Source organism: Podospora anserina, chromosome 1 (assembly GCF_000226545.1).
Source record: "Podospora anserina S mat+ genomic DNA chromosome 1, supercontig 5".
NCBI classification, from domain to species: domain Eukaryota; kingdom Fungi; phylum Ascomycota; class Sordariomycetes; order Sordariales; family Podosporaceae; genus Podospora; species Podospora anserina.
Genome location: NW_001914829.1, coordinates 66,293 through 92,404, shown reverse-complemented (window position 1 = coordinate 92,404; position 26,112 = coordinate 66,293). Strand labels below are relative to the sequence as shown.

Here is a 26,112-nt window from a genome sequence, read left to right as displayed (position 1 = left end):
GTAGAAATGATAGAGTGAACAGACTCTTGTTTGTTTTTTGGCATAGATTAATGTGGATCAAGGAGGGGTGGTATTGCATGGACCGGTCAAGAAATAAGGCTGGTTTATACTGACCGGTCAAGATGTGGGTGTGGTCTCTACCTAGGTACTTGGCTGGCAAGACGACAGGGAGAAACTTCTATGACGGTTGGGAAATAACTGCATGAGTAGGAATATGGAAGTGTTTGTGTAAGGCAAAGGACTTGACGAAAGAGTGGAGAAGAGGTAACTTGGATGTCATAAAGACTGAATCAAGACCACCCGTGGGCTGGATAGACATAATGCCTATCTGTCATCAATACCTACTGCGAGACAGAGGGAATGTATGCGCCTCTATATCTTGACATACAAACCAACGTGCACCGTATAGTCTTCGTGGTTCGCCTGAGCGGCAACCCGCGCTGAATAACACTTGATATCGAAGCAAGCTGCCCAAACTTACTGTTGCCTTGCTCCAAACGGGGGCAAATTGACCTGCAACATGCTCGCCCCGGGAACGGTACCCAACTCCAATGACAGCTCATACACCACCCTCCAAATGTCAAGCTCTTTCCCCCTCAGCCCTTTTTCTTGACCGGTCCATGCAGGTGGGTGACATTGCCTCGACCGGTCAAGAGAAATGCCACTCTCGTGCATTAAATGCGTTGACATGCGTTGACATGCGTCGACCGGTGAGCAGATCTCCCCCATTTTCCACCATTCCGAGCCTGAAAGGGTGGTCTGGCCCCACACCGGTGACAGGGATTCGTGTTTATGCTTCATGCACGAAGTTTTTGACATCTCGAAGCAAGGAACTGAGGCGCAAAGGTGAACGGTGAGTGAGCTGCAGAGGTGAAGGCAAGGTGAGGAACATGCTGGCTTTCGTAAGCATTGCGGAGGTGGGGCCGCCAAGCTTCTAGAAGCCTTCGAAGCTCGGGCCATGTTTGTAATGAGGTAATCGGAATCCCAAATTCGATATCCCCAAGCAAACGGCCCATGATACTTTTGCCTCGCGCCTCACACCTTGAACAACACAGCTTCAAGTTGACAACCTCCTGCCACCCCTTTCTTCCCTCTAAACCCACCCAAGAAGATATCATGGCAGACCCAAAACCATCAACAGAGGCCCCCGCTTCCGGCCCTGCCGCGCCCGTAGCCATCTTCAAAAAGCGCGGCGCAAAAGCCAAAGCCAACCTCCGCAAAAGACCAGCAACCCCCCCTCCCGCCGCCTCCGATTCGGACTCGGACTCGGATTACTCCTCCTCCGAGGACGAATCCGGCCGGCGCATCAAGCGCCGCAAGCGCAACACCGCCGCCGTGGTCACGGCCTCCTCCAGAGACAGAGCGAACCCCCAGTCTGAGCAAGATCTCAAAGCCACCATCTTCACCACCGACCGCGCCTCCGCCCTCGCCCTCGACTCCTCCAGGCGTGACGCCACAAAACAAACAAACTGGTTCGACGAAGAAAAAGATCTCTCCGCCAAATCCCTCCTCGGCTCCACCCGCTCCATGCCACCCCCCTCCTCCTCCTCCACCACCTCGGGGCCAGATGGAACCTACAAAGGCCTGGCCAACGCAACCTCGTACATCCAAAAGAACCCCGACGCCCCCTCCCGAAAAGTAGGCCCCGTCAAAGCCCCCACCAACATCCGCACCATCACCATCACAGACATGGCGCCCGACGTGTGCAAGGACTACAAAAACACCGGCTTCTGTGGCTTCGGTGACAACTGCAAGTTCCTCCACGCCAGAGAAGACTACGCCCACGGGTGGCAGCTGGACAGGGAGTGGGAGAACGTCACAAGGGGAAAGAAGGTAATAGGGGGCACGGTGGTTGCCTCTGCCGAACGAAAAGCGAACAAGGATCCCAACCAGGGTGAGGATGAAAGAGACGACGACGGGGAGGAGGAGGCGGCGATGCTGGAGAAGATCCCGTTTGTGTGTATCATCTGCAGGGGGGATTACAAGAGCCCGGTGGTGACGAGGTGTGGGCATTATTTCTGCGAGGGGTGCGCGTTGAAACGGTATAGAAAGGACCCGAGCTGTGCGGCCTGTGGGAGCGGGACGAACGGGGTATTTAACGCGGCCAAGAAACTGCAGAAGCTGTTGGAGAAGAAGAAGGAGAGGGCGGCGAGGAGGAGGCGGGAGGCGATTGAGAATGGGGAGGATGTTAGCAGTGAGGAGGAGGTGGAGGAGGAGGAGTAGGAATAGGGGGGTTCGGATGAAGAGCGAAGAAAGATATGTATAAACATCATGAGCATAACAACTTGATACCCTGGCATGTCTTTGGGAAATAGACTGCTGCATAGCCTGCCTGAAAAATCACAAACCTATTTGCGTCCCACAACCAGTCTGATGTGTACGATGAAGCCATGATGCGGTTCTGCTGTTAATCTGCAGCCATTAAAAGCTAAGCTAGCTATGTCTGTCCTCCGTCTTTGAGGTCTGATGTCCATGATTTAAAAAATAAATAAATCAAAAAACTTAAAAAAAAAAAAAAAACAACAAAAAGCAAAAGAAAAAAAAGAAAAAAAATAAGAATAAAAAAAAACAAGTTAAAAACAAAAACAAGAGGTAACTCCATCCGTTTCCTGCCGCCTAAGCCAAACCGTAAACCATTCCTGTAATTTGATCTACCCACGAAAGGAAAGTGCCTGCTCGAGTAAATGCACCCCACAGATGATGTAGGGTTCCGTGAGATAACGAATAAGACCGCCCCCCCCCCCCCCTGAATGACGGGCCACATGAAACAAATACAAAAAGCCATAAAGTGTAAGAACCTTCCTAAATCCCCATGGTGTTGTCATGTTCGATGCCGGGTGTCACACTGGCGATGAACTTCAAGAAAACCACCAGATACTGGTCAACTCTGATGGCCACCTCCTGGTCGGCAGCATCGATCTCCTCCCACTCGTCATTCTCAGCCCCCGAGCCGAGGTTGAGGTCCTTAACCTGAGAAGCAAGAGACCCAACGCCACCGCTGCTGCCTGCCTTGGCGGCTGCCGCCTTTTGCTTTTCTCTGCGCAGCTTGAGAGCCGCGTCGGCTCTGTCGAGAAGTGTCTTCATGACGGGCGCGTGCTTGCACGGGTGAACGCTGGCCATCTTGACTTGATGGGCGAAGAAGGGGAAGTTCTCGAGCGTGACGGTTTTGTCCTTGTAGTCTCCAGCGATATCCTCCATCATGAGATGGGGTGGGAGGGGCTGGCCGTTGGGAAGATAGCCCGAGAGATACATGCGGGGCGTCCGGTAATATGGAGAGTAGACAATGTAGAGCGAGTATGTGCGTTTTCCACTATCAGGAACGAATCAAAGGTTAGCCACAAAAAGGTATTGAGAGAGCATCATCTGGTAGCAGTCCCGTGACCGTATCCCATCATACCTGTTCTGCCCGCCAGCCGAAGCATCACGGATGATGGCCTCATCGTCCTCATCATCTTCCATATCCGGAATATCATCGTCGTCCTCGATCACTTCTCTCTCTCCAACATTCCCAGCATCGTCCACGGTTCGCACTTCTTTGACCTTGAGCGGCTGCGAGCTGGTCAACCCGCCGGTCCGGAGCCAGCCGTCGTCATCACTGCTCTTGCCGCCCTCCACTACGGCCTCCTCATGGCCAGCATCGCCCGCAAAGTCCGAGTCGAATCGGCGGTTGCAGGGGACATGACGAGTCACCAAGTACTGCTTTCCTGCTGGCAGCTGGCTGACGCGCTGGTCTGGGGTTTCGGCATCCGACCACGACCAGGTCGGGAATTTGTACACCAGATAGTCGCCGGCTGCAATGAACTCCTCAGGGGTGATCTCGCCCGTCTTGCGGAATGTCGACGTGTGGCTCGCGGGGGTGTACCTGTCCCGCAGGCTGTTTACGGTCGAGTAGAGGATGTTCATCGTTGCGATTCTCGGTTTGCTTCAGTCGACGGATTTGGCCGGGGGGGAGGGGGGGGGTGAAGGTCTCAAGGCGGGGGTGGGGTAGTTTATCAAGCACGCTGTTGTCGGTGATAAGGGGTTACTGGTTACCGGCAAGGCAAAGGCAGTTGTTTGTTCGCAGGTTCACAAAAAACCGGAGAAAGTCTGGTCTGGGTATTTAGGAGGGGAAATGCAAAATGTCAAGAGGCATAAAGGGAAGTTTGGATGAACTAAGGTCTGAATGCTTATGAGCTTATGACCAAACTGTATCTTATCCTCGTGACGGCCGGCAAAAGATGATGACGAGCCACACGAGCTTCAGCGCGCGCGGCAACCAGAAGGCAGCAGCCTCACGCAAGGAGCTCCCACCACCACCTGTGCATGTTCCTCTGCCTGGAACCCACGTCGGATCAGCTGGCAGGCGTCACTTGTCTGGTGGGGTTCGAAGCTTCGTCCCCACTCTGATTCATTTCGCGACAGCTGACACATGATGCTTGCTGCCCCGCACGCCGGTCCGTCCTTGGGTCCGACCCCCCCGGACGGCATCCATCATTGGCTGCAGCTGTTGGGGAGCGGTTTGGGGCGCAAGGCAATCAGAGATGCAACTTCCAAGAAGGCTGACGACGACGGGAGAGGCAAGCTCTGGGCTCCACGACCTAATAACTCTCTTTTCCCCTGGAATTACCTCCAATTTCCGTATCTCCCAGTTTGTTTTGGCCCTGAGCCCTCCTGAATCCGGGCTGGCCATCGCTGAAGTTGCGCCTGGCTCTGTCGCATGTTGAACCGAGTGTGCTTGCTCTCCCTGGAAAACCAATCCGTGTGCCGGCGTGTTATATCATTGAAGCAAGCGCAAGCAAGTATTCAGAGTGAGCGCGTTCTCGCTTGTCTTGCTTGTCTCGCTCCCGTCCATAGCTGCCCAGCATGGCCACGATACGCAGCCTTGATCACACAAAGTGTGTTTCCTTTTCCCACCTACCCAAAGACGCATGCAGTCTGCCGTGCCCATTGCCCGCCGTTTGACTGTTGCAACATGTGGGCATAAAAACATAGCACCCCCCCCCATACTGACCCATCATGTCCTCCAGGTCCGAAGCCGAGCTCGCCATCAACATCAAGAAAGCTACGAGCCCCGACGAGACGGCACCGAAGCGCAAGCATGTTAGGAGTTGCATTGTCTACACCTGGGACCACAAGTCCTCCCAATCCTTCTGGGCTGGTCTGAAGGTCCAGCCCATCCTCGCCGACGAGGTCCAGACCTTCAAGGCTCTCATCACAGTCCACAAGGTTCTCCAAGAAGGCCACCCCAGCACCCTCAGGGAGGCGCTGAACAACAGGTCGTGGATCGATAGCTTGAACCGCGGCATGTCGGGCGAGGGCATGCGCGGATACGGCCCACTGATCAAGGAATATGTCTACTACTTGCTCGCGAAGCTTTCGTTCCACCAGCAACACCCAGAGTTCAACGGCACGTTCGAGTACGAGGAGTATATCAGTCTCAAGGCTATCAACGACCCGAACGAGGGATACGAGACCATCACCGACCTCATGATGCTGCAAGACAAGATTGATCAGTTCCAGAAGCTCATCTTCTCCCACTTCCGAACCACTGGCCAGAACGAATGCCGGATTTCGGCCCTTGTGCCTCTCGTCACGGAGAGTTATGGTATCTACAAGTTCATCACGAGCATGCTCCGGGCCATGCACTCGGCCACTGGTGACAACGATGCCCTGGAGCCGCTTCGGGAGAGGTACAATGCTCAGCACTACCGCCTTGTCAAGTACTACTACGAGTGCTCCAATATTCGCTACCTCACCAGTCTCATCACCATTCCGAAGCTTCCGCAAGACCCACCGAACCTCCTCGCCGAGGATGAGTCGGCGCCAGCGTTGCCGGCCCGCCCCAAGCAAGAAATCGAGAAGCAGCCGACTCCTCCGCCACCGGTACCCAAGTCCGAGGAGCCCGATCAGATGAACGAGTTCTGGAAGAGCGAGATTGATCGCCAGAACCGCGAGTACGAGGAGCAGCAGCGCGTGTTGGAGGCCCAGCAGCAGCAGGCCCTTCATGCCCAACAGCAGGCTCAGCTACAGGCGCAACGGGACTTTGAGGAGCAGCAGCGGCGGCTGATGGAACAGCAGCAGCGGGAACAGGAGGCTCTGAGAAATCAGCAGGCGCAGTGGCAGACGCAGGGCCGGCTGGCGGAACTGGAACAAGAGAACCTGAACGCCCGTGCCCAGTACGAGCGTGATCAGCTCATGCTTCAGCAGTACGATCAGCGGGTCAAGGCCCTCGAGGGCGAGCTGGCCACAATCCAGGGCAACTTTGGGCAGCAGCTCGCCAGCAGAGACGACCAGATCAGGTCGTTGCAGGAGCAGGTCAACACTTGGAGGTCAAAGTACGAGGCTCTCGCCAAGCTCTACTCTCAGCTTCGTCACGAACACCTCGATCTTCTTCAGAAATTCAAGGCTGTTCAGCTCAAGGCCGCCTCGGCCCAGGAGGCGATCGACAGGCGCGAGAAGCTGGAGCGCGAGATCAAGACGAAGAACCTCGAGCTAGCGGACATGATTCGCGAGCGTGATAGAGCTCTTCACGAGAAGGACAGGCTGACGGGTTCCAACAAGGACGAGGTCGAGAAGCTCAGGCGTGAGCTGCGCATGGCTCTCGACCGTGCGGACAATCTGGAGCGCAGCAAGGGCAATGAGCTCTCCACCATGCTTTCCAAGCACAACCGCGAGATGGCCGATCTCGAGGAGGCCCTGCGCAACAAGACGCGGGCTCTTGAGGATGCTCAGGCCAAGCTTAGGGAGGGGAGTTCCGACTTGGAGATGCTCCTCCGCGAGAAGGAGGAGGAGCTGGAGGTGTACAAGGCCGGCATGGATCAGACGCTGATCGAGCTCAACGAGCTGAAGAACAACCAGGGTGTGTCGGACCAGGCTCTTGACGGCCAGCTCGACGCCATCATCCTGGCCCAGCTTGACAAGATCAACGAGATTATCGACTCGGTTCTTCAGGCCGGCGTCCAGCGTGTGGATGATGCCATTTACGAGCTCGACTCGACCATGCAGGCCGGTAACCAGAATGCCTCGCCGTCATACGTCTTGTCACAGATCGAGAAGGCTTCCGCCAGCGCCACCGAGTTCGCCACCTCTTTCAACAACTTCATCGCCGACGGTCCCAACAGCACTCACGCCGAGCTGATCAAGAACATCAACGTCTTCTCGGGTGCCGTTGCCGATGTCTGCAGCAACTCCAAGGGTCTCATGCGTCTGGCCACCGATGAGAAGAAGGCCGATGCCCTTGCCAACGGTGCCCGGCAGTCGGCTCACTCCACGGTCAAGTTCTTCCGCAGCCTGTTGAGCTTCCGTCTGGAGGGGATGGACCCCCTTCAGAAGACAGACGTCGTCATCAACAGCAACAACGAAGTCCAGATGAACCTGCAGAGGCTCAACAAGTCCGTCGAGGGCTTCGCTCCCGGCTTCGGCAAGCTTGCCAACAAGGGAGACCTCGGCGAGATGGTCGACCAGGAACTCAACCGTGCGGCTGACGCCATTGCTGCTGCTGTGGCTCGCCTCCAGAAGCTCAAGAACAAGCCTCGCGACGGGTATTCCACCTACGAGCTCAGCGTCCACGACTCTATTCTCGACGCCGCCATGGCCATCACCACCGCCATCGCCCAGCTCATCAAGGCTGCCACCGCCACCCAGCAGGAAATCGTCCAAGCCGGCAGGGGCTCCTCCTCCAAGACGGCCTTCTACAAGAAGAACAACCGCTGGACCGAGGGTTTGATCTCTGCTGCCAAGGCGGTGGCCACCTCGACCAACACCCTCATTGAGACGGCCGACGGTGTCATTTCCAACAGGAACACCCCCGAGCAGCTGATTGTTGCCTCCAATGACGTGGCCGCCTCGACGGCGCAGCTGGTGGCGGCCAGCAGGGTCAAGGCCGGCTTCATGAGCAAGAGCCAGGAGAGCCTCGAGCAGGCGAGCAAGGCTGTCGGTGCGGCCTGCAGAGCGTTGGTGAGGCAGGTGCAGGCCATCATCAAGGAGAGGAACGGGATGGAGAATGAGCAGATTGATTATAGCAAGCTGGGGAGCCATGAGTTTAAGGTTCGGGAGATGGAGCAGCAGGTATGTTTTTTTCCTCCCTTTAAAGGCGCGCGCGGGGGGGGGGGGGGGCATGGTGGTGAGGCGGGTGGCTAACGTGATGAATTGTATAGGTCGAGATTCTTCAGCTGGAGAATGCGCTGTCTGCGGCCAGGCACAGGTTGGGTGAGATGAGGAAGATTTCGTATCAGGAGGATTGAGATGAAGGAATAAGGGGCCGAGAGTTTTTGAGCGGAGGTGGCTGTCACATTTTAGTATTCTTTTTGTTTCGAAGCACACACACACACTTTCCCTCTTTGGCAGCAGGCAGATCAGGGTAGGGAGGGGTAAAAGAATGAAAGCTGGTTTTTTTTGGGTTTTTTTTTATTTATTTTTTTCCTTTTCTTTTTTTTTGTGGTAATTGTTTGGTAACTGTTTGGTTGTATGATGCTCCTGTCTGTTGGGTGGGTGGGTAGGTGGTGGTTTTCTCGGGGAAAACTTGCTTCGGATGTATGTATGTATTTGGAGAGAAAGACAAATTGTAAGAGACTGTTATTTTTGCTTCTTCATGACTTGACTGGTCGGATGTCTTGTTGGATGAACGTGGGCGTCTGCAGTGAGACATGTGAGATTGAATGTTTCTTTGTGACCTGGGCTGAAGATGGTCTGCCACATGGGATGTTTGGTTTCTGTTTGTGAGTGGTCATGTTTTGGGGTTGAAGGGGAGGTGATGATCGAGTTTTGGAGCAGGCTGTCTGACGCCCCCCTTGACTGCGATGGCCCAAAAAGCGGTGAGGGTTGCTCGAAGGAACTCGATATGGTGGCTTCGGGCTCGTCACTGGAGGGTCAGGACTCGCTCGCTCTTTGGACTCGAGCGTCAGGACCTCGCCATTCATCTGGGGGCTCAGAGACCCGGTCGACCAGAGCAAAAGTTGCTGATGACCCACCGTGAGCAGGTGAGGTCGCTGCTTGACGCCGTCGCGTCTGGTTCGCCACCTGTGAACCTTGATGGCCCACATTGGGCAAGCTGAGGTCATTACCATTCTGCCTATTTCGTTCCTTCCTCACTTTTGCTCTTGCGATGGAAGCCAGGTGAATACTCTCCCCAGCCACCTGCTTTTTGACCTCATCACCAGTTGGCCCCCCCAACCTCCCCATATTTTCCTAGCCAGTGAGGGTCCGCGCGCTCGTCGTTCCCCCCCATCATCACCAGCCAGAACCCTCTGGTTTCTTCCCCGGAGCACAAATGCCAAAAAATATTGATGGGAAAAGTAGCCCCACCCATCACAGCGTGAACAAACAGAACCCACCTAGACCCTCACCATCCAACCCCAAAAACAGTTTGGTGCGCACGTACCAACCGTTACACCAAAAATATGGCTTTGCCAGGGAGCCACACCCTGGGCTTTTTTTTTGCGGCTGAAGGGCTTGGCCGATGGTTACCTGCATTAGCGGCAGATCATTGAGCCTTAAATCGACGACATGTCACACTTGGCAACGGTTATGCGAGAAATAGGGGTTTTTTTTTTTGTTTTGGTCGGAGCCAAAGTTTGATGGGTTTATCTAGAGGAGGAAGGGGGAAGGAGACACTAATTAATGTACATGAGATTGAGGTTGTCGAGAACAAACACTCGTTGCCGTGATGATGCTCGGCAGCCCCGGAAGATGATGTAGTTGACTCTCTCTGCTCGCAGCTTTATGTGAAAGAAATCAAAAGCAAATTCAAATACCAATTCGACGATTTCATTCGTCAATGAAACAAAAAAAAACCATGAGTCTCCCCTTTTCCTTGTCCACAGCTATCCCGTGTTCCTGTGTCTCAATCGTAGTGTTCTTTGTTGCTAATATCCCGGCCTCGGTCCAGATCTACGCCCACGGGAGATCTGGCACTCCCCAGATCGGGTAACTGAAAGTCACGAATAACGGGCGTCGGCAGAACAAAATGTTTCATGCAGTGTTTGCATCGACCGCGCCTCCCTCTCTTTATCTTTTCAGCGGCTACAGGTAATCTCGGTTTAAGAGGAGAATCTTGGCGCATACGATCTCTCTTAGATCAACAATCCTCGAGAGTCTTCATCAAATCAACAAATCCTTTTGAAGTCAACGCATCTTCGTCCGTAGTCTTGAGCATCTCTATCATGGATGATAAATTATGCAGTGACTGAATGTATTAAGATTGATGCTCAGTCTCTGAATATTGACAACGATGTTTGACTAAGAGCGAGAATAGTTAAATATCTATGTTTCTCTTCTTATTTTCCTCACCGTCTATTATTATGCTGTCTTATTCTGAAGATTCTTGGTTACCCTTGTCTGTTGCTTACTAGGTACCTCGCGGTAAACTCAAGTTGTAGTAATATGAAACCCAATAAGCAAGCATGAACAAGTAGTTAGTTTTTGGATTGAGAAAACAATATGCCAAGTTCCACTACTGTCAGAGCCAAGGGTCAAATTTACTCTTGGTACTTTGCTTTTGCATCCACTTTCTCGATTGAGAGATTCAACAGGTTTGAGTCACATGGAAATTGATTTGCGAAATAAATTCAGTGCAGTTCTTGGACAGTCCCGAGTGTGCCATGGCGATTTTTATGATGATGAGAATTGATAGATAGTTCACCTGTTTCTACGAGAATTACGACGGCGGAGACTTGAATGTTTACCTAGGCAATTTCTATAAAATGACTAGCGAACCTTGGATTGATCTCAAGTGGTATTGGATCTACTTCGTGTTTTTGATATCATTGCCAACACGTAGAGAGATCTCACATCAAAGTGTCCAGGAAAAGCTTCGAGAATATCTCATATCTATACTGGAGTCACTAGCCATTTTAAGACGATTCTGCCTTGGAAATCATGACTACTCTTTGGGAAAAAACGAGTTCATGGTGGAACGAGCACTTTGGCACTTAAGCTTTGAGCCTATCACAAAATCCATTGGAGGCGCAATCCGCTATATGTTTCCTAGTCTTAGTAAAGCTGTTTTTCGTCTTGAGATATCGGTTGTTAGTTGGCCCTTCACATTTGCGCGATTCTGCTTTGTGAGCTACCTAATCCATCAAATGTGCAGAGTTGTACCGTTCTCTCCATTTCTGTTGGATCCTTCTGTCCGCTTATGAAACACCATTTTTGAATTTACAGCAAGAATTTGTCCTCTCGGATTGCAGTGACTTGACTTGATATCAATAACAGACTGTCTGTAACATAAACCAAGGAAGATAGCTAGGATATAAAGTATCTCTCCTCAAAGCTCGCTCTGTCGAGATTAGCATTTGTCTTTGTCAAGGGGCTTCCAGAAACGTTCATGCAGACCGTCGAGGGGTTCAGATTAGTTGAGCTAAGCAGCTTAATCAAGCTTTATTTGAAGACAGTAGAAATACAGATGCAGTGCTGAGTTACTAGAGTAATGTTCTCTCCTGCTCAAGAATAAGAGCCATGGATTATATGCCAGACTCGAGTACCCCAATACAGGGGATCCATTGTTATGCGGGTGTGTTCTCTTCCAGGGATTCGCTCCCCTCGAAGACATACCCCATGCATTTGCTCAAACTTGTGAAACATAGTTTCTAAGTCGCATGGTTTCCAAAAGGAAGCGGTCAGTGCTCACGATCCTCGACCCCTTATTGCCTTAAACTGTGTGGACCAATGCTGGCAGCTTTCAGTATCCAGTGGAAAGGCGCAGATGAACCTGCTCTCTAGGTGGAGATGATGTCGTAGCAAGAGCCTGAGGCAATGTTTGGGCCGAGTAGCTCAAAATTGAGGTGGTTGGGATAGGTGAGCTTTGGGCAGGTGCCTTATTGTGGCCGAGGGTGAATAAGGGATATTTATGGTGTGAAGGTGAATAACAAAGAAATACACTGACGGGATTGGTCCGCCCCGCCTTTCTGCACTTGCCCATGCAAAATAGCTTGCACTCAGGCCCCTCCATAAATTCCATCCTTTCCGAGCCATCCCTCCGCTTCCCACCAAGCTGCCACCATTTTCGGAAGCCTGTCTTTCTCCTTCAATCTCAGCATCCGAGACCACCCACCAACCCAAGAAGTCTCTTAACCCAAGCGACTTTTTTCCTTCTACAATTGCAGCAGCAGTCTTCTCTTCTTCTCACAACTCTTTCACCTCTCTTCCAGAGCTCTGTCTCACCTCTTCACCCTTTTTTTTCGACTTCCCTTTGTCACCACTTCAACTTCACCACCAACCCTTCGACTATCGTCAAAATGGCTGCCTTCAATTTTGAAGCCTTCTCATTGACGCCCCAGGGCTCTACCATCAGTGCCGCCCCTCGCCCCGCTGCCCCTGCCATCGACAGGACCGTTCAGCAGCAATGTGGCAGTTTCGGTTATGGCAATCGTGCATTCCAGTTCGACTTTGCGTCCCTGGAGTCGCTCCCCGAGGACGCGAACCCCGGCTTGACCGAGGTTCTCACCGCCAAGTACTGGAATCACTTCTCGATCCAGCTCGGTCACTGGAACACACTCAAGGTTATCGTCCTTGACGCTCAGATGTTCAGCATCATGCCCGACCACACCAAGAAGGGCGTTCTCAATACAATGAAGTAAGTTTTATTCTCATTTTTGTTCTCCATCTTCGACTAACAGTTCTTGAAGGTCGTACTTGGGTGGCGCTGATGCCATGTATGCCCGCGATGCCGACAATGGTCAGGTTGTTATCCTCGGCCCTCGCAGGCTTATGGAGTCGAACATCACCATAGTCGGTAGCACCACCGTTTGGGATCCCAAAAAGAGGCATGTTCAGGCCACTGCCGAGGCCAAGATTCCCCGCCCCCCTAACGCCTACATTCTTTACCGCAAGGATCAGCAGGCTGCGCTTAAGGCGGCTAACCCTGGCATCCCCAACAATGACATTTGTAAGTTACTGCTTGTTGTCCTTGTGAATGATTCATCTGCTAACATCATGCAGCCGTCATGACTGGTGGCATGTGGAAGAAAGAGTCCCCCGAAGTTCGCGCCGAGTACCAGAGACGTGCGAGTGAGATCAAGGCGAAACTGATGTCGGCTCACCCTCATTATCGCTATGTGCCTCGTCGATCTTCTGAGATCCGCCGCCGCGCTCCCCGCCGTAACCGAGCACAGGAAGTCGCCAATGCTTCCCCGATCGGGGAGAACTCGGGTGCCCCTATCGTAGGCAATCCTATTGTCACCACCATGGAGCAACAGCAGCCCCTTCCTGACATCAGTATTGCCCCTAACCAGGAGATCACCAAGGACAACGATGTCAGCCATCTCATCGACCCTCCCCATGTCTTCTCTGGTCAGATTACTGAGCTCATGCCCGATGTGGCGAACTTCCTGCCTCCTATGATACGCGAAGGCTGGTCTCCTCTTCATGACTTCCGCGCTGTTCTGAATGGACACACTGGAAACAATGGAGTCGACTGTGCTCTTACTCCAGAGTCTGAATCCCAGGATGACTTTGTCGGTACTCCCTCCTCCACGATGCCTGACAACAGTGCCTTCGATTGGATCACTGGAACGGAGGAGGATTTGGCCCAAATCTTCGGTCAATTCTGATCACTTCCGCGGCCTCTTTCGGAACACCAGCTCTTGACACTATTCAGTCACTGCGACCTTTCGCACAAGGTTTGCCGCCCAATGGGCGATGACCTATGCACCAGACCTTGGTTCAGAATGGTAAGTCGTATCACCTCTCTCTCTCTCTACACACGGTTGCTGACCTCTCTTCTAGCTTCAAAGCTTTCACTGGATGCGACACAGTTTGTAACACAACATACTCGATTACCTGACGAAGAATCTGCTTCCTGGTACAACAACATGGAATTATGATGACATTTGCACGGCTTTTTCTCTGAATGACTTGTTTCATATCAACACATCAGCATACCCTGCGATCCCTGCCATTTTCACCGGCGGCGATGTTCTCAAGCGAAGAGGTTTGGTTCTTGGAGGATGATACCCCTTCTCATACTTCTCTTTTCTTCATGGTTCGGATTTGGGATTTGGGCATGGATAACAGGAGTCTGGCGGATGGATACCATTTTACAATGTTGGGGCGGAGCGGGGAGTTGGGTGTTGGGACGGTGGGCTGTTTCTTTCATTTTACTTATTTTCTATTTGTTTTCATTCTCTTTTCTCAGTGGTACATAATCTCGAGGAGGATCGTATTGACGGTCATCACTGGTGGAGGTTGGGCACATGGATGGATGAGTTTGACGAACGGAATGACCTGGCTCAAGGGGTTCAAAGAAGACGTTCGTTCAAAGCTCGCAACTAGTTTCTTTTGTCTGTACAACAATCAAGTGCATACCCAGATTTCTGATGGTTCTTCGTGCTTGTGATCTTGAACCGCTTGTCTTGATGTGAAGAGGTGATTGTTCTCGAGAAAGTCTTTGTCATCATTGAGAGATGATCATCACGAAGTCCGCCGTCGAGATCATTTGGTGGTTGGGAATGAATTGTTTTGTCTTGCCATGTCCTCGACAGTTAGAGTTTACCAGTACCGCATGGAGACACCAATGAGGGCATGACGAAGCAGAGAAGAGCCCAGAGACCGAAGTGACGGCGGCGGAGTGAAGCCCATCATCAACACAAGATCCCCCAGTCCATCCTGAGACCACCCAGAGATAAATCACACGACTTCCACCTTGGTGGGTGTTGCCAGTGATAGACGAAGAAGCTAACCCCTGATCCCAGATGGGTGGTGGTACAAAATATCAAGACTCAACGAGGCCATCAAGCCGCTGCATCCCACCCCCCCCCCCCAAAAAAAAAAAAAAAAACTTCGGAACAGATCATCACCATAGAAAACAACTATTCTCCTCACACTGACTCTTCATTGTCAAACTGCCGTTTCCTCGCAGGCCATATCCAATGTCGGAAACCCGAGCATGCACAAACCAAGAGTTGTCATTGGGGCTAAGCTAGACGGGCAAAATGGACAGCGCCTGATACCGTCTGGATCAAGCAAGTAGCTCGATTACCCTTGTTCTAGGCCAACTGCCTCTTTGGCACTTCCCTTCAGTCTGCCAACTCCTCCTCTCTTCCCACTGCCTGTCTTCTTCCCCAAGCCAAAGCAACGTGCTCGTGACGCAAAAGATAGCCAGATCATGGTAGATGCCATGCCACATGCTAATATGTATCATCCCCATCATCCTTTTTCCTATCATTCAACGCCCAAACTCCCCGTTCCAAAATCCCCAAGTAGCCGTCGAGTAGCAAAATGCAGATCAACACCACTGTTCTGAGACCACTAGCCAGACAACGACGCCGAAGAGCTAGGCTTCCACTCGCTGCTCCAGATGAAGGTCTTGCAGCAGAATTCCGTCGTCCCGTCCTCCTTCTTGCCAGACGGACCCGTGGGACGGGCGCACATGAAGAAGGACCGGCCTGTTGCAGCAAACATCGTGGTCAGCTTCATCACAGAAAAGACATGATCGACGATGACGGGGGCAAAGTTCAGACATCAGAGAGACAAACGAACAAGCAGTGGGCAGAGAAGGGATGAGGGGGAAGAACACACCACAATTGACCCCCGGCTTCTTCGTTATCCTCGATACGCAATCCTCGCCATGCTCACACTTTGGGACGACGCGCTTGCCAAGGAGCTTAGACCAGGAGGCTTTGTTCTCAATAGGATCAAAGACCTTGTCGTCAGTTGGGACGGTCGTCAGGGGCGTTTCCTTGGCAGAGCTTTCGGCGCTCCCTTTCAAAGATTGGTTGGGGCTTTGGATTTCAGGGGGTAATTCTGCTGGTAGCAACTCTGAAGCTGTAGAAATATCTGCTGTGGCCGAGGCTGTGTTGTCCGTGCCAGTTGGCTCCTGGCTTGGGCTGGGAACGGGTGTCTTGGGCTTGAAGAAGCTTTTCAGCGTGCCCTGGGAGGCACTCGCACCAGTCTTGGACGGCTCTTTCGCAAGTGTGACCTTTCCCTTCTTCTGTGGTCTTTTAGCAGGGGAAGCGACTGCTAGGCGTTTCGCTGGTGGCTTTTGCGGAGAGGCCAGAAGTGTGCTGCCTGAGCTTGGGGGTGCTGTGACTTGACTCGATGGCTGTGAGGAGGCCAGATCGCCCTGGGCCCAAGAGTCTTTCTCAGGGCCCGTAGAGATGGTAATGGTGAGAGGAGGTGGGTCTTGACCGCCAGGCATGGCTGTTGCTGTCGTTGGCTTGATCGTCGCTCTAGGCTTCTTGAAGAACATGTCCTTGATGCTCCGTCGGTTGCTAAATTCTGGTATCAGCTTTGCCGAAGTTGGGAGGGCATCTTTGATGGTCCACTCTCGTTGCCGTTCGCCGTCCTTGAACATGCCCGTGGGGTTCATGACATCGGTAATGGGAACCGTCGTGCCGTTGTGACTGACAGTATCGCCCATGGTGGCATAGACTGGGCAGTGGTCAGAACCGAGAAGACCCTCCTGGATGTTGGCGTCGATGAACCAGTCCTTGATTCCAGAGCTGCAGAGAACGTAATCAATCCGGCTCCCAAAGTTCCCCGGCCTGCAATTTTTCCGAGTATCCCAGCAAGTGTACATTCCGGTACGGGTGGGATGGAATTCCCTGCAGAGGTCCCATAGAACAGCTTCCTCACGGCCCTCGTCTCTTGTCCCAACCACACGTCCCCCAAATACTATTTGGTTGAGAAAGCGGCGGGACGGACTGGAGAAGAAGTCATCAAGACTCACTTCTTCCTTTCGTAATTGTTCGACCAGACCGGCCGTGTCCAATTCTGAGCGAATGATGTTGAGATCACCGGTAAGAACCACCTCCTTTCCCATCGCGACAAGATTGCGTACTCTGACGTCCATGGCTTCAGTGAAAGCATGGCGGAACTCGTCTCGTGATTCGTCTCGGGTTGCTGGGCTGTAGACTCCTACGAGAACAAAAGCTGGAAACTCCAGGATGACACAGCGGCCCTCAGAGTCAAGTGTGGCTTCGTCAACTTCGCCGGAAAGCTGTCCTGGTCTCGGATAACCTCCGATCTGTTGGTCTTCTGGAAGGTCTCTGAAAGTTGTGGAGGAGTTTGGTGGGCAGAGGATGCCGGTGATGCCTTCCTCGGCGCGGATGGGAGCGCACTTGGAAGAACGAGTGTAAATGGCAACTCCAGAATAGCCTGAGAGAGATTCAGAAACCAAGCCAAAACAGGACATAAAGAAGGGAAGAAATACCCTTCTTATGCTTGGGGAGGCTGAAGTAGACATCCCATCCTGGAATCAAGACCATGTCATCCTGCAGGTCCTTGCGCTGGATCTTGGCCTCTTGCACGACAACAATGTCTGCCTCCAGCGTGTCGAACATTGCCTACAGTCCGTCAGTTTCTTTGAACCTCTGCCAGAGCAGCACCACAGCTCCTACCTGATAGGTGCGGTTTGCGCGCCATGGCTCATACCCGAATGGATTTCTGGAGCTGGTCAGACAAGCGATCTCCACACGCAGGCTCAACTAGGCGGGTGCAAACCTGATGCCATTGACTATGTATATGATGTTAGACCGAACCAGAAACTGGTGGAATTGGAGAGACGGTAGCTTACCATTCCATGACGTGATTCGAAGTGGCATCTCGACACTCAGATGATTGGCATGCACCAACGCCAAGATCTAGGTTATTTGGTGTAACGACTGGGAACTTGAACCGGAGAGAACGGGCGCCAGAGATACAATCCAGTGGGGGAATCAGAGATGTTGCATTCACCGGTCGATGGGGCGAACTTGAACAAGGCGAAGCAAAAGAGGAAATTCGGGGGGGCACGACTGCGGTGGTAGGGGTTTTCCCTTCACTATGAAGAGATTTACAGGCAATTTTAATTGATAAGATACCTGTTCATCCCATCTCTCTCTGTTTCTTTGAAATCGTCAACTCACACCTGTTGAAGATGGTCTGCCACCCAAAAGTCGTGACTGGCGTGGCGTGGCGTGGCGTGGCGTGGCGTGGCGTGGCGTGGCGTGGCGTGGACGCGCGAGGTCACATGACCGGCTTTCAGATGTCAAAGTGGAAATTATGTCACCGGTCTTGGCACCCCAGCGAGAGAGAGCTCCGGAAAGCACGGACCACCGCCACAAACCCGAGGAGCAGCCGAAAATGAGCTGATTGGACTTTGACCTTACCCCAGGCCAACAGCAACGAGAAGCGGGTTAATTGCTTCATCTTCGAAAAAACCACCACGAACCCCCCCCCCCCCCCCTTTCGTTGAACGGCACCCAACCCACCAGCCACTCACCATGATTGCCCAGCGCCAGGTTATGCGGTTCGCCGCCCAGCTGCGCAACCAGACCCAGCGCCGCCTTGCCAGCACCGAGCACGCCGGCGAGAACGCCTTCGTCCGTGAGCGCCGTCACGTCAAGGAGCACGCCAAGGGCACCACCGGTGAGTGTACCTCCTGCGATACCCTCGGCTACCCCCCCGGAACTCAATTGGTGGTCCGAGATAGCTAACAAGGTTTCAACAGAGCTCTGGCGCAAGATCTCCCTCTAGTATGACTCTCCCGAAGCCCCTCTATTGTCGCCGCCGAATGCGTGGTTTTCATGTCGCCCTCAGGGTGTTGGAACAGCTCCCGGATATCAGAAACAGTTCCCAGATATCAGAACAACTGGTGGAAACGAACTGGAAGACGAGGAGGAGTCAGAGCGAGCCATGGTCGGGGAGCTGGAGATCGGGGGACGCATGAAATCACAATATCAGGAGAAACAAAACAACAGCCATGACGTACCACCAAGCTAACCACACAACCGCCCGCAGCACCGTCCCTCCCGCCCTCATCCTCGCTTCCCTCAACGCTTACAACCTCTGGAACGAGCATTGGGAGCACTGGTCTCACATGCCCCCTCTTGAGGAGCGTGTCGAGTACCCCTACCAGAACATCCGCACCCGCAACTACCAGTGGGGCGATGGTGACAAGGTATGTTTTACCCCCCCCTTTGACCCGCCTTTTTCTCCAGACCAGACTTACTAACATATACCTCTAGACCCTGTTGTATGTATACCTATAAACAATGACGGCATCCAAGTCAAGCCTGTAATGCTAACATGACATCCTCGCAGCTGGAATGACAAGGTCAACTACCACAATAAGGACAAGGAGGCCTAAATGTGCTCTTGACCTCGACGCAACCTGGAGATATGGACAGGTCAACCCCGGTGTATATTGTAGAGAACGACGAAGGCAGACCATTCAAGAGAAGTGCGGAGTCGAAGAAGAAGAAGAAGAAGAGGGAGCATACCCTGACAAAGCTGAACACGGTACATGCATTGTTTCCTACTCATAGTGTCAAGTCAAGAAATCAGTTTCTCTGTCTCGGGGATGCATAACCTTCTCTGTTTCCCGCCAGTTCATCCAAACAAACATATCTGCCCGTGAGTCAACACCACAAAGTCAATTCAATGAGGGGAGTAGGCTTGAGCTTGAGCTTGAGCTCAAGGATAGAGCTTTTTGCGGCCAAACTAGCATATCCCTGTCTAGGCTGATTATAGCTCTATGATACATTTCGTTCTTCATTGTTTATCTGACATGCCTCGCTTCCCTCTCAGTATTTTCACATACAATCCCCTGTCTATCCATTGGCCCTCTCCACCTCCCTCCTCAAACTCAAATACCTGGCCGCATACCCCTCGCTCACCCCCTCATCCCCCAACCCCCTCATCACCGTCGCCATCTTAGCCAGCACCTCCGCCTGCTTCTCCACCTCCTCCACCCTCTCGAAATACTTGTACGCGCTCTCCAGCGCAGCATGCGCCCTCATCATCATCTCCCTCTGCCTCCTCCTCCCCCTCTGCCTCTCCAGCTCCGTCGACTCGTCCGAAACAGCCGCACAAAAAAACTGCCCCGCCTGCCCCATCCTCGCGTCCGCCAAGAGGTTATACAACGTCCCCGCTGTGAACGAGACATCGGTCTCCAGCACCCTCGGCAGCACCGAAAGCAACAGCTGCGCCGCAGCCGAGAACTCCGACAGTGAGTTCAAAACGTTGGCCAGAGCGCCGACGGCCTGCCACAGAAGCGGGATGTTCAGCGCCCGCCAGGCCATCGAGGTGGCCCGCATCGCTATTGTGAAGCCCTTTTCTGGGCGGTTGATCTCGTCAAAGAGGTGGGCCTTGGCGATGAGGAGACGAATGCGGAGGGCAACGTCGCGGTTGTTTTCTCCGAGATTGGCCATCATGTTGTCGATTTTGGTAAAGGCGCCGTCAAAGTCCCTGTGGCGGACCAGAGCCTCGATATGGAGGGTGTCGATGATGAAGACGGTGTCCGGTTCTGCGTCCTCGGGGCCAGTTTGGAGGAGCTGAGCCAGCAGGGTGTCGACGGCAGGGAGGTTGTTCCTGTGCAGGTCCCGACGAAGCTTCAAGAGGCCGCGGTAGAGGTGCCAGTATTGATTTGGCCTCGCTGACCGCAGCGAGTTCTGATCAAGGGACTCGAGCATGGCAAACGCCTCTTCGTATTTCCCCTTGCCGGCGAGAAGCCCGGCTAGACGACAGGTGATCTTCAGCTCGTCGTCAAAGACCGAGTTTCTCGCGTGGCAGCTGAGGAAGACCTGGCATGCCATCGAGGCCATGCTGGAAAGCCCGAGGCGGTCCCACATGGCGATAGCCATCGAGATCTGGGCGCCCATCATGGTCTTCATGTTGCGCTCGACGATCAGTTGGGAGGATCGCACCATGTGCTCGAAGGCAACGGCGACACTTTCGCCGTTGGCCAGGCAGAGCTTGGCTTCGCTCTGGAGGGCCGAACTCCAGAGGATCCACATGCCTGTTTCTTTGGCCTTGACTCGGAGGAAGGCGAGAGTCTCCTTTCCGCTGCCAAGCATGCTGTTGTTTTCGAGTTCTCTGACAAGATGGGGGTGTGCCCTGCCGAAGTGGAAGAACCAGTTTAGAGCAAAGTTGAGACATGTCGTGTCCCTGTTCTCCCGAGCCGTTGATACTGTCTCCAGCATGGTTGCCACGGCTTCCTTGTGACAGCCAAAGTCGGACTGAACAATAGCGAGGTTCATCAAGGCGTACTGATAGAACAGTCGATCTCGGTTCTGCATAGTGTAGTCGAAATATCGATGAAGGTAGTCGAAAGATGTCGGAAAGTCCCCTGACCGCCAGGCGTCCGAGAAGTTGAGGTAGTGCGATAAACTCGGCACCGTATGACTTCCCTTCAAGAAGTTCCTGAACCGGTCTCTGATCTGTGGCGGTATCCTGTTGCCATACTCTACATGGTGTCAGTCATGCTCCCGTTCCACCCCCATCAGAGAAACAAACTCACTCTGTATCTGCTCGATCTGAAACTCCAATAATCCTTCCACATCATCGCTGCTCACCGGCAACGTCTCCCCCCCTTCCATCCCCCCCTCCCCCCTTGCCAACAGCCCAACCGCTGGCAACAACATCCTCCCATACGCCACTACCGCCAGCTCACCCGTCTCCTTCTGTCCCCACTCCCCTTCTCCCTCCGTCAAAACCTGATCAAAACTTAACCTCCCCCCATGCTGCGGATGCCTCCTCGCCCAGTACCCCGCCGTCGGCTGCCGATACCTCACAAAAACCCTCCACAACTCCATCACCCTCTCAAACTTCAACCTCACAAACTCGACATGTGCCCTCCTGACAAACGCCCCAAAGGGACTATTCCTCCCCAACCTCGTCCTCCCCCCCAACCCCCCCTCCTCGTCCTCCAGCCCCAACCTCCTCAGCTCCTCCTTCGTCCTGCACAACAACCCCGGTATCGCCGCAAAAAACTCATGCAGCTTGTGCAAACTGTCTAGCCCCCACAACTTCTCCAAAAACCGATCCCAGAGCCGACGGCCGGGGAGTTTATCCGCTGCCGCCAGCGGGGAAAGCAACGTCTCGAAATCTTTGATCGAGGTTACAAGCCGGAGGGTGGACTCGGCTTTTTTCCAGCGGTCGGCAGGGGTGAGATTCTTATTGTTGTTGCTGTTGTTGTTGGGGGATTGGGCAGTCGAGAGGTCGCAGTCGATGAGGTTGGAGGCGAGGAAGTTGATCACTGGGATGATCCCTTCGTTTGGGACCGCGCCTTCGACGTAGAGCTCGATGAGGGCCAGGAGGCCGATTTTGGCCGGGGTGAGGAAGCGGGCCATGATGGGTCTGGTGTGCCCCTCGAAGGGGGTTGTTGTTGTTGTTTGGATAGGTTCAGAACGCTTGGGGTTTGGATAGGTTCAGAACGCTTGGGGTTTGGGGTTTGGGGGTTGGTTGACACGGGTGGTGTTGATGTTGATGTTGACGTTGACGTTGACGTTGACGTTGATGTTGACGTTGATGTTGACGTTGATGTTGACGTTGATGTTGTGTGCTGTGCTGTGCACGGCCCCTGATCCTCTCAGTGGGTGAGGGCGCTGTGGCGGGGTGAATTGAGATTTGAGATTCGACCATGCAATCTGTTCCCGTCTGCTACAAGACGACGGACTACCAGCTTTTCGATACGTTTTGAAGTGATAGAATTCTCCTCTGTTCCATTGTTAGCTCATTTTCCATGTCAAAATCTGGAGAAATGGAAAGCGCTCGCTGACTTACCTGATGTTGAAGGTGAGAAGTTGCAATGAACGCGTTGGGCGCTGTGGAAGGAGTGTGGGTGAGCGTGTGCTGTGATAAGATAAGCCCACTTCATACTCAGTATCTACCTGGGAGAGAATACACATCAGCACATTATGCAAAACATGATGATCTTCATCTTTTTTTGTGCACTTCATATTTGTTTATTGAACATAAGATTATTGCCTCAACCGTCTTGGCTGTCCCTGTATTTTATCTTCTCATAGGACAGCGAGATTCATCCTGAGCAGCCGCCAGCCATGTCCCAGGAGATCGAAAGAGGCCAGAGGAGATATGATGTAGAAGTGAAGAGAAAAAGTTCTTTGTGAAATGAAAGCTACAGCTATCCAAGTGTCTAAGCCTTGTGGGGGTATAATCCTAGTGAGTTCACTCTGCCATGTCTGATGGGATCCTGTAACTGGCCGCTTCCAATGAAAACCCCAACCCCCTCCCCCCCCCCTTCCCTGGGCTCCTCGTACATTCCAAGTACGTATCAGAGTAAAGATAAAATTTATCAGGTCAAAAACGAAAAGAGGTATCAAAGTTGTGTATGTAAAAGAGCGAGTGTCGGTTTTGAACAATCCCAGGTGTTCGGCCCCTTGCCCAACGCCCATGAAAATGACCTCCCACCCCAAGTGCGCCAGCCAAAAATGCGAAATCTCTTCAAAAAAACAACGGATGCCACTATCACCATGCTGTATTACAGGCGGCTCTCTTCACGGTCGTCGGCCGCAAAACGCCGGTTCTCGTGCCGATTCAAAAATGCCTGTCCGGGCTCGCCCCTTAGTAGGTGCGCCATGAAGTCATACCATCTCACCTCATGTATCTCTCTCTGTACTCGCGCAAGAGCCTCTCTTCCTTCCTCCACGTCTGACAAGCGGTTGGAGGAATACGATCCAGTGTTGGAGCTCACGAAGCTGGAAGGTTCAGGACGAGTGTACTCGCTGTCGTCATGATACGGCTCGTAGTGTGGGCTTGATGGCGAACCACGAGCCAGAGACTTGACGATATCATTTTTGCATATCGGGCAAGTTCTCCGTCTGGTGGTGAGCCATGGTGTGCTGTGACAAAAATCAGTAAACACGTCGTCAAATTTGTGAATTTTCACGTCGTCTAGTTTGTGACTTGAGATCCACTCACATGCAGTCCACATGGAACTCATGGCCACAAGGCAGGCTCATGACCTTGCTGACGCCGTCCACGTATTCCTCCAAACAAATCACACATTCGCTCTGTCTTCCCATGTACTTCTTCCATTGACTGGCACCATGCACCCGGGTGTTGTCTGGTGAAGATGATCGCCCGGCCTGCAAAGCGTTATCAGCCCTCAAAAGATCCGAAGGCTCAGGCACGCCAGTGGTGGTCCGAGACCGGGGCCGCGATCTCGAATGTCCTTGCAACAGGGGTGTTGTAGGTGAGGAGCTGTTGGGCGACGGCGTCCTGGATGATTGGCTGGACGATGGCGCAACTGTGCGGTAGGTCCGTACCGGCAACCGATCGACCACAGCCTTGGGTGCTCTCCATCTCCGCCTTCTATACTTAGCTCGCAAGATAAGAAGCGTGTACACAACCGTGAGGGTAATCAAGGGGCTGATCACCAGGACCAACAGGGTGTCAAAGAATGGACTGGCACTGCCGGTAGGAGTGATCGTGACCCACAAGCCTTCCCGCACATTGCCGTCGTCTTTGTTCCCCAAGCTTCCCGGCGACGGTCTTGAGCTCTCCTCTGTGGCAGATTGCTCTTCAGCGTCGTCCCCGAAGAGCTTATAAATAAGCCCACTGGAGCTTTCCGAGGAAGAACCAGACTTTCCAGAACGATGGCCATGTGAGTCTCCAGGGACATACTCGCCACTACCTGGCGTGATACTGCCACCTCTCAAACCACTAGACTCCTTGTTGGTGGACTGGTTTTCCGGCGCCGGCCGATCTTCCTCGTCCTCCTCGGAAGACCTAACAAGATCGGGGTCACGCCAGTCTTGTACACCTATCTGAAAACCATCACCCGGCGACTTGTCCTCCTCAGAGGACGCAAGACCACCCGCTCCATTCTTGTTACCCTTATCCGCACTTGGTTGGAGGAGTCTGATGCTTTCGTCGCTCCACTCGTCAGCTGCGACCCAGTTCAGACGACCACTGCTTGGCGGCCGGCTCTGCTCTGACCCTTTGCTTCCACTATCCCCCCAGGAGAACAGACGGGAGATCCAGCTCCTGCGTGTCGAGCGTGACTTCTTGACCGCAGGGGCCGAGGCATCCTGGAACGACGCAGTTTTGACCCCCTGGGCGTGAGGGCCAGATTTGGGTCTATGGCCCGCACCTGTATCGGCCGCTTTGGTTTGCTTATTGACCCCAGGCTTGCTGGAGTGCTGTACTTTCAAGATCGGGTTTCCGTTCTCGTCTAGAATATCTTCGATGAAACTGCCTGGTTGCGCGAGTGATGACAGTAGCATGGCGGTCGTCTGCGATGTGAAAATCGAGGGGATTGTGACATTATCGACATTGCCCCTCGCAAACATCTGGATCAACGGACCCCCTTTCACATTATCTCCGACAATCACCCCGATCGCACCGCGGCGCTGCGCCCACTTGACCTTCTCCAGGAACCCACAACCACCTCTGCTCAGCAATGTGATCTTGCCCGTAATTTCTGCCGTCTCCTGCATGGATTGGATATCGGCATGACTTGACGCTGAGACCACCGAGCCTTCGCTGTAGGGGCTGCGAGTCTGGTCAAGTTCCTGGTGAAGGTAGTCGTCGGTCCCATCGTGACGCCTTTCTAAAGATTTTCCGTCCGCTGGAATCCCTGCGCCCAAAGGATCACGCTTTGTACTTTTGGTGTTCAGTGCAGCGGGCCCTGACTTTGAGGCTGCGGACCCATGTACAGTGGTTTTGATCGACAGTTTAGGTCTCCCATCCTCCCAGCCCGGGAGATCGCTGCAGCCGAGCTCGCCCCCAACCTCGCCCTCTTGGAGATGATCTTCAGCAAATCCACTTCCTATCCATAGTTGCCCGCTCAGGCCGTCGGCAGGGAGGATAGGCCCAAAGGCAGCCGGTCGCGCAGCAAAGAAGGTACTATTATCATCGAACAGGCTTATAGCAGCATTGGGAGGGAAGAGCGAGAACGGCGCAGTGAAGGAGAAGAAGCTCCGGAATGACGATTTCCGGGTCGTCAATGGTGTCACGGCGGGGGCGGCGTTGGGATGGCGGAGGGAACTGATGGCCCTGCACACGAGGAAGAGCGACGCGGAGAAGAAAAGAACTAGTATCGCGATCCGTGGAGGTCGCATCGTAGATGATCACAGCGCAAGCGGCCGCAAGGAGGCGTCTGGCCTGCTCTTGACCAGGACTTGCGTAGGGCTTAGAAACAAGCTGCAGTTGGGACGTTGGGTCGGGCGAGCTTGAGCCGTCGCGTCGTGGCGCGCCTAGGTAGTCATCCGCTGTAGCCCTGGGAAATAACACTGGCGTCAAGGGAGCACGTTAAGGAGGAAAAGGCAAGGCGACCGAGGTGGGCGGGAAAGGGGGTGAAGGCTGAGCACGGGTTGATGTTGTTGTAGATGACGAGATAATCAATGAGCGATAAGAGCATTAGAGTTACAGGGTAGCGGCCAGTCTTGGTAAGGGAGAGCTGGAAAGTGGCGT

The 26,112-nt window shown here is 53.3% G+C and overlaps 8 protein-coding genes across 8 annotated transcripts; 4 read left to right on the top strand and 4 right to left on the bottom strand.

The window, feature by feature from the left end:
- Positions 1 to 698: 698 nt before the first annotated feature.
- On the top strand, positions 699 to 2,223 carry PODANS_1_20620 (uncharacterized protein; the record flags this gene model as incomplete). The annotated part of the gene is made up of 2 exons (XM_001902983.1): positions 699 to 853; positions 1,056 to 2,223. 2 exons carry the CDS (start codon positions 699 to 701, stop codon positions 2,221 to 2,223), a joined length of 1,323 nt encoding a protein of 440 aa, XP_001903018.1.
- A 579-nt stretch (positions 2,224 to 2,802) lies between these two features.
- On the bottom strand, positions 2,803 to 3,903 carry PODANS_1_20610 (uncharacterized protein; the record flags this gene model as incomplete). Its single annotated transcript, XM_001902982.1, has 2 exons — positions 2,803 to 3,310; positions 3,398 to 3,903. The coding sequence occupies 2 exons, from the start codon at positions 3,901 to 3,903 to the stop codon at positions 2,803 to 2,805; spliced, it is 1,014 nt and encodes a 337-aa protein (XP_001903017.1).
- A 939-nt stretch (positions 3,904 to 4,842) lies between these two features.
- PODANS_1_20600 (uncharacterized protein) lies at positions 4,843 to 8,222 on the top strand (the record flags this gene model as incomplete). Its single annotated transcript, XM_001902981.1, has 3 exons — positions 4,843 to 4,874; positions 5,007 to 8,046; positions 8,136 to 8,222. The coding sequence occupies 3 exons, from the start codon at positions 4,843 to 4,845 to the stop codon at positions 8,220 to 8,222; spliced, it is 3,159 nt and encodes a 1,052-aa protein (XP_001903016.1).
- A 3,990-nt stretch (positions 8,223 to 12,212) lies between these two features.
- Positions 12,213 to 13,526, top strand: PODANS_1_20590 (uncharacterized protein; the record flags this gene model as incomplete). The annotated part of the gene is made up of 3 exons (XM_001902980.1): positions 12,213 to 12,550; positions 12,603 to 12,862; positions 12,916 to 13,526. The coding sequence occupies 3 exons, from the start codon at positions 12,213 to 12,215 to the stop codon at positions 13,524 to 13,526; spliced, it is 1,209 nt and encodes a 402-aa protein (XP_001903015.1).
- A 1,696-nt stretch (positions 13,527 to 15,222) lies between these two features.
- Positions 15,223 to 17,496, bottom strand: PODANS_1_20580 (uncharacterized protein; the record flags this gene model as incomplete). The annotated part of the gene is made up of 5 exons (XM_001902979.1): positions 15,223 to 15,359; positions 15,493 to 17,070; positions 17,126 to 17,258; positions 17,347 to 17,428; positions 17,489 to 17,496. 5 exons carry the CDS (start codon positions 17,494 to 17,496, stop codon positions 15,223 to 15,225), a joined length of 1,938 nt encoding a protein of 645 aa, XP_001903014.1.
- Positions 17,497 to 18,176: 680 nt separating this feature from the next.
- PODANS_1_20570 (uncharacterized protein) lies at positions 18,177 to 19,005 on the top strand (the record flags this gene model as incomplete). Its single annotated transcript, XM_001902978.1, has 4 exons — positions 18,177 to 18,321; positions 18,404 to 18,428; positions 18,694 to 18,853; positions 18,997 to 19,005. The coding sequence occupies 4 exons, from the start codon at positions 18,177 to 18,179 to the stop codon at positions 19,003 to 19,005; spliced, it is 339 nt and encodes a 112-aa protein (XP_001903013.1).
- Positions 19,006 to 19,505: 500 nt separating this feature from the next.
- Positions 19,506 to 22,025, bottom strand: PODANS_1_20560 (uncharacterized protein; the record flags this gene model as incomplete). Its single annotated transcript, XM_001902977.1, has 2 exons — positions 19,506 to 21,139; positions 21,194 to 22,025. 2 exons carry the CDS (start codon positions 22,023 to 22,025, stop codon positions 19,506 to 19,508), a joined length of 2,466 nt encoding a protein of 821 aa, XP_001903012.1.
- Positions 22,026 to 23,176: 1,151 nt separating this feature from the next.
- On the bottom strand, positions 23,177 to 25,760 carry PODANS_1_20550 (uncharacterized protein; the record flags this gene model as incomplete). Its single annotated transcript, XM_001902976.1, has 2 exons — positions 23,177 to 23,537; positions 23,617 to 25,760. 2 exons carry the CDS (start codon positions 25,758 to 25,760, stop codon positions 23,177 to 23,179), a joined length of 2,505 nt encoding a protein of 834 aa, XP_001903011.1.
- Positions 25,761 to 26,112: the final 352 nt, after the last annotated feature.